This window comes from Sinocyclocheilus rhinocerous, unplaced genomic scaffold (genome assembly GCF_001515625.1).
Source record: "Sinocyclocheilus rhinocerous isolate Xijiao unplaced genomic scaffold, SAMN03320098_v1.1 scaffold708, whole genome shotgun sequence".
Taxonomy (NCBI): domain Eukaryota; kingdom Metazoa; phylum Chordata; class Actinopteri; order Cypriniformes; family Cyprinidae; genus Sinocyclocheilus; species Sinocyclocheilus rhinocerous.
The window spans coordinates 1998780-2011610 of NW_015635523.1; the positions used below are offsets into that span (position 1 = coordinate 1998780).

A 12831-nucleotide genomic window follows, 5' to 3' on the forward strand; every position below is an offset into this window, starting at 1 on the left:
ACAAATTAAATATAACACATTAATAAATATGATTAATTCAATAATAAAAAAATATTATATATAAAATAGTTTGAAAAACAATCCTTGCAATAATTATTTTCACACAATAAATAATATTATTTTTATAGTATTGTCTAAGATTATGACTGTAACACAGTTGTGTTGTCATCTCTACTACACCGAACAACTTTCTGAACAAGCTTTTCTATTTTTCCCAAAAACACTACTGTACTGAGTTACGAAGTGACAACGGTGCCATTAAAGAGCATGCTTGAGTTGAAATATGAGATATTAGAAATTCAAAGATATTAAAAATGTGGGATCCAATTTATTCATTACATTCACAAAAAAAAAAAGACAAAATTTTCCTGTGAGACTGCTGGACACTGATAGTGGACAAATTAAATACACTACTAAACTATAAAAACACCTTTATACATACCTGCCATGATGTCAAACAGGAAGTGCACATAAGGTGACCACATGGCTCTATCTTTACATCTTTATCGTTTTCGGCACAGATCTTACACAGCTGAAACGTGGAGCCCATCTCACAGTACAACTCATACTGCTCCTGAAAAGTCCGAAAAAAGAGAAAAAAAAATCTATGAAAAAGATAATATACAAAATCTGACATATAGCCTACCTAAACTTGCATTGGTTACTAACCTGTGTGACCTTAATGTGGTCTTGTGGGGTGGGTTCACATAGGCCTGTGAGATCTGGGTTATAACTGCGCCCATCTGGAAACAGGTAACTACAGATGGAGAGAAAAACAGCAGAAAGAGAACGAGGTTGAGAGACTTGTCCTCATGTGCAACTGGCTCTGTGGCATCTCCATTATCAGTGCTGTGAAAGTGGGCCACCTCCCCAGCCCATCCAATCACAGCCAATTTCTGAACCACTGCACTTACAGCAGGGATCAAAACCTCTCGACTGGGGCAATCAGATGAGAGAGAGAGAGATGTCCAGACAAAATCTGCAGTTTTTTCCACATTTTCTGGGCTGGAAAGAATTCAGCAGAATTGTTTTAAACATGACAAAATGTGTTAATTAGAGCTGACAGCAGTTATTGATGGCTGAAAGCATATCTAAAAACATTTTTTTTAAAACTACAGAATCCGAACACATTAAATGACAGGTGTTCAAATTCTGTAGAAATCAGTTTCTCATCCATTAACAATATTACTATGTATGCTCTTTTTGTGTTTATAAACTAGCATTGTGCAAGCATATCAGATTCATTATCTGAACGGAATTGGCGACCAAGATATAGCTCAGATGGTGTGAGATTGGCATGTGGTGCTGGGCCGGGCAAACATGCCCTAAACAGACATGCCAGTAAGACACCTGCCAACAAAGAGAAAGGGGGGACAGTGTGTGTGTGTGTGTGTGTGTGTGTGTTTGTTTGTTTGTTTGTTTGTTTATTTATTTACAAGAGAGACTGCCAATTTATCAGAACATATTGAGCCGATAGTGTGCTTCACAGAAGAACTACAGGAGTTGATTCCAGGAAAATGGGACAAAATGAGCAGATCTGGACACAGGGGCACCAGAACCCCATCTTTGGCCACTCAACCAAACTTAAGCAAGTTAATATTAAAATATGCACCATTGCTGGCTCAGACGCAGGAAATAATTTTCTTGCATTTATGTAGAAAAAGCCAATACACATACAATACAATACATATTGTTTCAAAGCAGCTTTACAGAAAATCATAATGGTATTGTTAATAGTATCTTAATAGCTTTAAGCATTATAGTTGCTTCAAGCAGATGAGAGCTAGACGATAATATAATTTGCAAGCAATCAAGCAGTTGAGATTTGCTTATTTTGCTGTACAGTATATTTCAGCCTACGCAAGTATACTGTATGTATGTGGATAACGTTGAACATGCTTATATATCTAACTTTACATAAAGAGCTGGGCAATATTATAATTACTTTAAATATTGCTTTATGCAAATGTACTGTATGTATGCAGATCAAGATGGATAAAATATTGAAAGGTCACATAAAAATATCTGATCAAATGTAAAACCTGAATGACATTGTATCTTAATGCCAAAACAGTGCGGAACAAAACCAAATTAGTATTCATGAGCTCAGACTTTTCCATGTAGTGACATCATAACCCACTTGTCTTCAGCCCCACTGTCTAGACATTAAATCAAAGAAAGATCAAAGACTCTAAAAAAGTAAAATGTGAACCTACATTTGACTGAAACAGATCAGAGTATTTGAAAGTATTTGCAAGTGACTGAGATAGTGGGCGTTTAGTAGAGCTGAATTATTTAGTTTAATAGTTTCTTAATGGAGGGAGGACTGGGACTGGAACTCAAAACGCCCACATGAGCACCATGGCTCAACATGCAGCAACTACTAGGCCAAAGCTATGACGTTTATTTAACAGTTTAATCTGTCTGAGATACTCACAAGCCTTCTCTGCATCCATCGATGAGCGCCTGGAACAGCGGCTTGTTATGTGGGATGGTCTGCAGGATGTTGCCGTCACTGGTGACATAGCCGATGGCCCACTGTCCTAACCGCGTACAGCTCAGCCTGAAGATGTAGCTTAGGATGGAGAGAGAGAAACCAACTGTAAAAAACCATAACGCATACCAAAACAGCTGACACATAACATTACTAAAAACAGCAAAGCACGAATGAGGTTATGTAAATGTAACACTTGTTTGCTTATCGGTTGCATGAAAGCAACAGGCTTGGGTCCATTGTGTTAAAGAAAACATTTATTTGGGTAGAAACTGAAAACAATAGCCCATAAGTTTTGATATCATAACAGCAATTATGAAATAATCGAAAACTACGGAAAACAAAGAAGAGAAAAACAGAACCATATGGATGATATTTACATCTGCATGCACCTTTACTAAGAGGAAAAGGAAACGAAAAGCAGATTTTTGGAGTTAAGATGGCTCTTGGTTATGCAACTGCTGAACAACAAATTCATCTAGGATTAAGAGACTAGCTGGTACCAGACTGAACCTTTCCATTCAATATCCCACAGCATCACAGAATTTAATTTGCAATGATAAATGCTATTTCCTCATGTGATGTCACAAACATAACAAATGTGCAAATGAGATGGATCAGACAAAAGTTAGCAATGCCAAAATAAGAAAATCCGATGAGGTAAATGCAACATTGCAACAAAAGTGACAGTTTGCCGTGTTTGAGCCACTATTTTCAGAAATCAGACCGCACACACTGATTCACCACGGGAAAAGGTCATGGCCTGATGTAAGGGGTTGTTGCAGGATTTCTTGATTACATTAGAGTTATTTCTAATGCAGCTGCTAGGGATGAATGGAGCTCTCTGTGTTAAATGTGATTAATCTCATAATGCTCCGCTGTGCTGCTTTCACGCTGGACATGGAGCTTTTCATGCACAGGGGGAAAAAAGGATCGTACAGTCTCGACACTACCTCTTGTTAACACTCTTTCAACTCAACTCTCCGCCAATTACTCCATCTCTCTGTCAGTCACTCTCTCTCCTCTCTATTTTGTTTAATATGAAAGCTGCTACAGTACCTTTCCTTTTATACTTTCAAAATGTACTATTAGCATCTTATTTGACACTTTTCATTTATAGGATAGGCAAATACAGCAACTACACAAACACGGAAACTGAAAAAAAGACTTCAAAGATTTTTTTTAATTGATTTGATATCTTTGAAATCTGACCATAGTTGAACCAAAACCCTCTGTCACAGGACAGATCATAGTCTAAGAGACTCCTTTTTAGTCATAATTCAATTTTGACAAAAATGCCCATGCTATTAGAATGAATGGGGACTGAAGCTTTGAAGTGGAAAAAAGGTATGAAAAATTACCATTTAAATATCATTAAAGTGATCCATATGACTTACATTATAGGTCTTCTGAAGTCATATGATGCTTTGTGTGAGAAACAACTAAATTCAAGTCATTTTCACTGAAATGTTCTCCTCCAGTGAGCTGTTAACCACTGACGACATTACCAGATCATTGACTCCAGTGACCCGAAGAATCAGTTCAATTCATTAAACAATTATTTAGAATGGTTTTGTGAACTGGATCAAGCAATTCATTAAAAAAAACTGAGTGAAAAGAATGATTCAATCATGAATCGTATATTGAACTTTTGCTCATAAATTGGACATTTAATGAACTGAATAGGCTTCATGAATAAATCATTCAGACAACTTTTGTCAACTGGATCGAGCAATTCATTGAAAAAGTCAAAAGATTTGTTAATGAATCACAAATGAACAAATCATCATAAAGCAATAAAGCAATTTATTAAACAAAAATATGATTTGTTCCAGTATCAAACATTAAACTCATGAACTGAATCAGTTTGATTCATGAACTAGTTTTATGAACTTCATCAAGCAATTCACCGGGGAAAAAAATGAGTAAACAAAAAGATTTGTTCAAGAATCAAACATTGCAACTTCTCTCATGAACGTGCCAAGAAAACAGAAATCAAGAATTACAGTGAATAATGACTTCAATTTCTGTATGTTCACCACACAATCCTATCATATGACTTCAGAAAACCAATTTTACCACATGACACTTTTTTGTCATTTTGGAGCTTAACAGCCCCAGTCCTCATTTACTTTCATGCAACAAGAGTATTCTTCAAAAACAGACTTCCAGCCATCAGTTTTTGTTTTCTGGGATAATTTAACATCCCACAGCAGGATATTCTGCACTGTGGCGCTGGGCAGACAGGTCCTGGTAGGCCGAGAGCGCAATATGGATGTCAAGAGAGAAGGAACTGGGAGATGATTGTCATGGAAAACAAGCCAAGTCGCCAACACCCACAGAGTCATCACACACAAACAGATCATAAAAAGCTCCGAGCTGCTGTGACCACTGAGGCAGCGAGTGTGTGTTTCCGCACTAATGAGCCCTGCCTCTCACGTCACACTGCCCTGATATAAACATGAAAATGACATCCAGCGTGTCAAAAGCTCGATTTTGCCAGGTGATGGTTACGGGTAGACGCTCAGCGTGAAACACATATAGTCCCCTTGTGTGCCGCCATGACCTTCTTGAACCGCACACACACACAGCTGCTGCTTCTCTTCAGTAGATTGGTATTTGCATACAGTTCTGCTCGACCACCCACCATCCTCGACTTCCTTCTGTTTGTTCAGCCACATCTCTCCAACCCACATTAGCCCTTTAAATCGGCCCATCTTCCTGGTGAAAATCAAACAGTAGGAATCCATTCCCATAAAGTTTCTTATTTTATGGCCTTGTTATTATCTTGCTGTTGCGTTAAACGACTCTAACCAGTGTGTAATCGCGCCTGCTGTCTGGCTCTGGACCTCGAGTTGTTTTGGCGCAGATGCGATGCTGTTTCTCTAATCAGCTAATCCAAACAGACTGGATTTAACTACCTCTGTCTCCCTGCGGCACTGTCCGGCACCCTTAGCATACTATCTAGGCTGCCAATGCAAAGGTCAGGGGTTCATTTCCAGGTTACACTAATCCTAGCTGCTAGACCAGTGCATGCTAAATGACAAACAAGAGCGTAGAAGCGCAGACAAAGAGCCTCCTGTAATAAGCTAACGTCTCCGCCTCGCCCACTTTCCCATGCAAGTGGGGTCGCCTGCCAGACTGGAGAAAAACAGCTGGCTGGCCCGGCGCACCATGCAGCAGATGGTGTGTCTATTAAAGCCACCCAGTTGTACACAGACTAGTCTGTACCTGCCAGGTTTGTTGATGTACTTCTGCAGACGTGCCTTCACTTCATCGTACGTCAGAAAGGCCATGTAGCCCGGGTGCGTGACAGCCAGGAAGTTCCAGTTCCTCAGGATTGAGCCCCACGGCTACAGGAAAGAGAAATAAATTAGAGAGAAAGGTGGTGGGTTTAGGAAGCACGTAATCTTTGATACTGCAAAGAGCTCAAACAACAGAAGTCAGACTGGAGTGCGCCAGCATACAGTACACTGCATTTTTACCATTACTGACCTTTCAGAAGATTAAATGAACAAAGCTGTAACACACCAACTAAACTAAGTACACAACTGTTCCTTGTAGTTGGATTTACAACAATCTACAAGAAATTATCACTTAAGTCGCAGATAAAAATGCATGATATAATTACATTAAGTGTTTTTGCACTATTTATTTTATTTTAAAGAAACACGGCACTAATACATGTTTCAAACTAAACATTAAGCAAAAAAGTGTGTTTTAAATTATAAAATAATAAATGTGCTGTTTAAAATGTCGACAAAAGCACCTGTCACAGTTAAAATTGTACGAATGTTGCATAAAACTAAAATAAATAACTAAAAAAAATCAAACCATGTCCAATTTATTTTGAAGAAAACCACAAACACACTTCAAACTAAATATTTAACAAAAAGAAGTGTGTTTTAAATTACAAACTAATAAATATGCTGTTTAAAATGTAGAAAACAAGTATTTGGATGCTTTCTGGTTGTCAAAGGTTCATTGGACATGGCTATAGTTAATGCACAATGGTATTAGGGAAGTGGCTTCATCCATTAAAAATCAAAAGAAAATGGAAGTTACTGTAGTAGATCGACCATAATTTCTTTGCAGATGCTGTTTGTTTTGCATTATATTATCTAATGCAAGGTTTTTTCATTGTAAGAACTCACAAATATGATAACCCAATGCCTAAATTGAAAAAATATATATATTTTTTAATGTATAAAGACCTGTTTATACTGTGTGACAAAACTGGAGAAAAAAATAATAAAGTTTGTTATGTGGGTTTCCTCTTTCCCATACAAGCATAAGCAATCAAGACTTAAGCAATTCCCAAAAATCTGCAGCAGGGCTACAAAGGGACAGAGTTTTGGATGTTCAAATGAGCAGGGTGTAGTTTTGTTGGCTTTGGCTGTAAGATAGCGGGGGTCATGTGTGGTGATTCAGCCAAGGAAGGTCACGATTAGAAGCACGGCATGAGATAAAAACTCCATATTACTCACTGATTGACTCACACGCATAAACAAATCCACGCTAATGAAACGATGTGGGTCCTTCCAGCACATTTCTGGGAATTTCAGTATTTTTTTGCACCAAAGACTTGAGTAGGTAGACAAAAAAGTGGGTGTTTTGCAGCCGATACGTAATAAGGCTTGTGCAAGAACAGGTTTGTAAGCGTGTGTGTTGTGGTTAAGGATGAGGTATGTTTTTCTCACTAAGGGATTCCTCTGCGTAAAACAAACCTCCCACTCGACACTCACTCAGAGGTGATCCCCCAGAGTTTGCGCTATTTTCCATCGTGATGACTACAAAACATCGAGACGTTTTGATGTTTTCAATTTAAACGTGGTTATCTGTGAGCCATCTATGTACAGGATTTCTCCTCAGAATGAGTAGATCGACCCACGCCTGAGTGAGAGAAAAACAAGGGTGATCCTTCTGTATCGCTTTCGTTATTACGATTAGCTGCTTTTAGAAAGTAGTTGACATTAGCAGATCTAATGCGTGTTTGTCAAGTTGAGAATTCGAGAGAAACTCAAAACTTGGATGGGGTTGTGGGAGGTGAGAGGTTTGGGGTTACCTGGAAAAGACGAGTAAAGATGTCAAACTCAAAGACGGAGATGTAGTCATTGCAGGTGAGGTCGATGGTGGATTTCAGAGCCATGGCCTCCAACCCGGAGCTGATGGGGTGCACGTCATGAAGGCACTGCCGGAACATTTTCCATGGCACTACTGTCCTGGAATCACACAAGCACACACAAATGCACACTGGGATTAGACTTGTGGAAATCCTTCTCGAAATACATCCAATAGCTTTGGGCTATAAACATGAACTGAATCAGACATCAGATCCTTCAGTCACTGGCCTGTGAAAACACTGAAGTACTAGATATTTCTGAAGAAATATGTCAGGTCATTGCTATTTGCGATGTGGATGCTAGGGTGTTGGGAGTTTTGAGTAGTTGTTAGCATCTTGCTATGCGGATATTACAGTGTTCTGAGCTGTTAGCATCTTGCTATGCAGTTGTTAGGGTGATCTGAGCAGCTGTTTGTTGGTATGATTCATTCTGGGTGGTTGTTAGCATGTTGTTATGTGGTTGCTTGGATGTTCTGAGCACATATATGTATACGCTGATGCCTTATTAGAGTCTGTCTATGGGTTGCTACATGTAAGCTGTCCGCTATATTGGAAAGGTCAAAGCTGATTCGTGATCAATCAAGAGCAACTTAGGAAAATACCTCGGCTTTGACATCACGTTTCGATATGGTTTCGGTACAGCAGCGGGAAAAACTAAACAAAATTATTTTTGTTTTGTTTTTTACTAAACAGTGGTTTGCTGTACAAATTGCTCTGTCTTTGATTAAAAAGTTCAATTATAATTAACATTTTCTTAGGAATAAAAATTTACCTCAGCTTATGCTCTAAACTATAGGGAGCCCTTTTACATTACTATAAGGTTACAATTAACAACAGAGCCTAAACTTAAATGTAATTACTATTTATTTTTAAATATAATAATCAACTTAAAAAAATGTATGCAAATGTGTAAATTGCACATAATGCAGTTTTTAAATTACCTTCCAAATGATACAATTTCTATTTGTTGTTGAAATATCTTCATTTACACAGTGGCTGTCATAACTTATTTCATAACAAATTTATTTAAACATACATTAAATTATTAAGACATCACTAACAGGTAAAGTTAAATCTAACGATTATATTGTCTAATATTATTAGCATTAAATAATGCTCTTCTCTAGACTTTATTTCTCTAGCGAACTAACGAGCTGTGGACACTGATGACTTGCCTGAGGTAACGAGATGTTCATTCATGTTTATTTCGCGTTAAAGCTAGTAGTAAAGAGAAAGGAATGATCACGCTCACTCGCGCTCCGTGCTGCCAATTGAACTGAGGCGTTTATACAGCGATCTGTCACACCACATCAAAGAGCGTCAAAACAGGATTTATTGTTTGAATTTCCTGGAAAAAATGTACATCAAAAGTAACAAAATATAAAAATAGAAGTTTACAATGAAGTACCACTCGTGCAGTGGTTAAAACAATGCTGTATTTTTTCGGTACACATGCGTACTGAACCGAAAGACCCGTATACCGCACATTTTCAGTACAAATACGTGTACCAATACACCATTAGTTACCATAGTTAAAAACCTGTAATATTGAGATAATACATATTAAAAAAAGACAACAACATATTCTCACCTGGGAAATTTTCTCCTATTTCTTCAATTCAGTGGTTTTTACAAGCAGAGGCTAAGCAAGGTTGTGGCATGTTTGAAAACTCAATGATTTTTACAATTAGTGATGACACGTTGACCGACCGTTTCAAGATGGCGGACACATCAAAGCGTCTGGAGTGGTCAAATGTGGCATCTACCTATACATATCTATGATTCTGAGTTGTTGTAAACATGTTGCTGTGCGGTTGCTAGAATGTTGATAGAGTGATTGGTAACGTGTTGCTTGGTCACTCAGACTTGTAAAAGCTGCATGTGCAAGTCTCACACATTTAAGAACATTCACTCTATAAAAACAACACAGTTTCCAGAATGACTAAGAACGCAAGCTCTTACTGTATCTCTTACTCTTTATGACTGTAAACTCTTATTCAGGTACCGTAAAAATGTCATACATATTCCTCTGGTGGTCTATGACTGCCACAAAATGGAGGTTGAGGTAAATAGCAGAGCATGTGGAGAAAAGTACCACCCACGCTCAGCTTCGACTTCTCTAAAGATCGGTTTCATAAACACTGACCATCACAAATTGACCAATAAACACTTTCAGACACAAACACACACTTGGAAGGAGAAAAAGACAATAGGAGAGCTTCTTAAAGGGGTCCTATTATGCTCTTTTACAAAGTCTTGATTTTGTTTTGGGGGTGTACTAGAACATGCTCTCATGCTTGGTGGTTCAAAAAACGCATTATTTTTCACATAATTTACATTATTAAAATACCTTTCTCCCCAGCCTGGCACAAACGGCTCGATTAGTTCTGGGTTTTAATGAAGGCCCGCCTTTCGAAAAAAACGAAATGTGTTGTGATTGGTTAGCTGAAAACAAACGCTGTAGTCCAAACGAGCCGTTTGTTGTAGTTCTTGAAAAGGGATTTTTAAAAAACTAAATATCTCCCTTTGGAGTGGACTTTGAGATTTGTAACTTTCTAGATCTTTTTTATGCCCAAACATACACACTACACACTGACTAAAATTTAAAAAAGTGAAAAAGCATAATAGGACCCCTTTAAATGCCTGTTCTCTTTTCTTGGTTAACACACAAATCTTCAGTTCAGGGTAATGGCACATCGAGCAGTCATTTCGTTCCTTCAGGTGAGACAAGAAGAGAGACTTGTCACACTAACAACAGAGGATCTACTGCTCTTCATTCTGACAATCTGACAGTGTCAGCCACCCTGAGGGCATTACCCATCAATCCTGTGACTTCTGTTGGCTGATTTCCTTAGAAAGCTTGGGACCAAAACCAGAAACATTCTGGTTTTGTAAGTAGCCCGAGTCTTTTGGGAAGTAAAAACTGTTGTGGATTAAAACACAAAAATAAATACAGCGATACTGGATGAGGATCAGAGCCTGTTAATCAGGACAGTAAAGAGAAGAAGTGAGTCATCTGGATGTCAGAAACAATGGCATGGATGATCCACACAGAATCAGTCAGAGCAGCAGGTTAATGAGGAAACATCAGCTTTGCTATTTCCTATTAGAAAGGGCAGTGGCCTGTTGGTTAAGTTTCAACACGTAGCGAAACCTTTCTTACACAGACGTTTAACCAATTATCTAAATTATGACTTCCTTTTGACTTCTATTGCACTTGAATAAAATGCAATAATATGACCAATAAAATACATATTTAATTGTTGTCTCGGGCCATCTCTTATGGAGGTTTAGAAGCAAACATTATTAGATATTACATATCTTATTTATTACTCTAAATGTTAAAAAAAATCAAATTTTTAAAAAAGAAATTAATTATTTTATTTAGAAAGGATTAATTATTTAAAATTAATATCAAAATTAAAGTTTTTTTTTTTTAAATACGTTACAATATAAGATAGAAAACATTAATAATAGGAAATGTTTCCTAAGTGCCAAATCAGCATATTAGAATAATTTCTGAAGGATCATGTGACACTGAAGACTAGAGTAATGATGCTGAAAATTCAACTTTGCCATCACAAGAGTAAATTACATTTGAAAACATATTCAAATAGAAAACAGTTATTTTAAACTATAATAATAGCTATATTTCAAAATACTGTTTTTTTTTTAATATATAATGCAGCCATGGTGGGCATAAAAGACAAAAATCTTTTTTTTTTTTTTTAAATCTGACCAACAATTTAAAGGTGCTGTTCAGTGTTTTCCATGTTAAAATTGACTAGGTTTAACATGTAGGCTAGAGGCAATTATAAGTCATTTGTAGGTTGATTTCCCTAAGCTTTATCATCTCAGCCATTCAAACTAATTTCCATCATGTCATGAGTTCTGTGCATTATGCATCTTCAGCATGATTACACTGCCGTTCAGCATAGAATTTACCACTTTTTTCCAGAACAAAATTGTGTTTTGCATATGTATTAATCAGCAACCACAGCGAAACAGCACAAAAGTGCTGATGCATCACCAGGAATAAGGAAACTCGCTCTAGCCTCTGATAAACTTCCAAACTGCCGGTCGATGCAGTAAAGAAAACAATGAATCAATCTGGTGAGTTTACTGAGGTAGAAAAATAAATGGCTCATAAATACCATACACATCCATATTTTTTCTCCTTATGCTGTCTACTTGTAGCTAGACGGGAGAGCTGAGCTTGGTTCTGTGATGGACAGATGAAAAAAGACAAGATCTAGTTTAATTACATTCATTAGAATAACTGACCCCTTAATTAAGGAAGACTTTTTAATGGGCTGAGGGCATCTTTCAGTGGACAACACAAAGGGAAGCTCATTAAGGACCCTGTCCTTGCCAATTACTGAAGCAGGACAGGTACAGACACACACATAATACCATCATGCTAATAAATAAGTGAACGAAGGGGTGGAGAGTCAGAGCAAGGCAGGTCATGAGGCAGGAGACAGATTTCCGCATCTATTCAAACAGGCTCCAAAAAGTCATGTTGTGCTTTAAGAGAAACAAATCGGGTAAAATTTAGAATCTGAGTGCTTGCTCTGGGGCGATTCAGTTGTGTGATAATACCCTGTGCTAGCAGAAGAAAATCAGCGAGTGCATTATTTTAATTCACTAAACAGCTGCCGCCCGAGTGAGACAGAAAACAGGCAGCTCAGCCGGTGGCCTTCAGTGTTGCCACTGGAAACGGTGTTCCTATTGGCCCTTGGCCACTTACCGCATTTAAACGAGAGTTTAAAACAGATTTGAGTCTCAGCGGACAGAAGAGAGTTTAATAAGGAAAATTAGCTTGAAAACAAATCTCTTCTCAACCCGTCAGTCAGCGAAACAGCGGGGCATTAATATGAACTGATAATGAGGAAACGGTGAGCAAGACTTCCTGCTGCTACTGCAGAGGAACATATAGATCTTATTTTTCCCTCATTATATCATCTGCATATCAAATACTGCACGCCTAATGCATCTGTGTATGGGCGGGGTTAGTCTGCACATCATAGTCTATGCTAAATCTTTCTGAGGACTGAGAGTTGAAACTGATCTGAGAACAGTGTTCAGATGAGAGAGGGGGAGGTGACTTCACATTTATTCCATTCTCTGGTTACTCTGAGTAAAAGCATTATATTCCATTATCAAGAGACCCACAGAGAGAGAGAGAGAGAGAGAGAGAGAGAGAGAGAGAGAG

General features: G+C 37.9%; 1 protein-coding gene across 1 annotated transcript in view; it reads right to left on the bottom strand.

The window, feature by feature from the left end:
- Positions 1 to 12831, bottom strand: part of LOC107747038 (E3 ubiquitin-protein ligase CBL-B-like) — a gene marked incomplete at its 5' end in the record, with an annotated part of 61651 nt that overhangs the window by 11569 nt on the left and 37251 nt on the right. The window contains 5 exons of the mRNA XM_016561453.1: positions 443 to 574; positions 670 to 757; positions 2438 to 2575; positions 5726 to 5847; positions 7560 to 7716. Of these exons, the coding sequence (XP_016416939.1) occupies positions 443 to 574; positions 670 to 757; positions 2438 to 2575; positions 5726 to 5847; positions 7560 to 7716 (637 nt within the window). The remainder of the gene's footprint in view (positions 1 to 442; positions 575 to 669; positions 758 to 2437; positions 2576 to 5725; positions 5848 to 7559; positions 7717 to 12831) is intronic.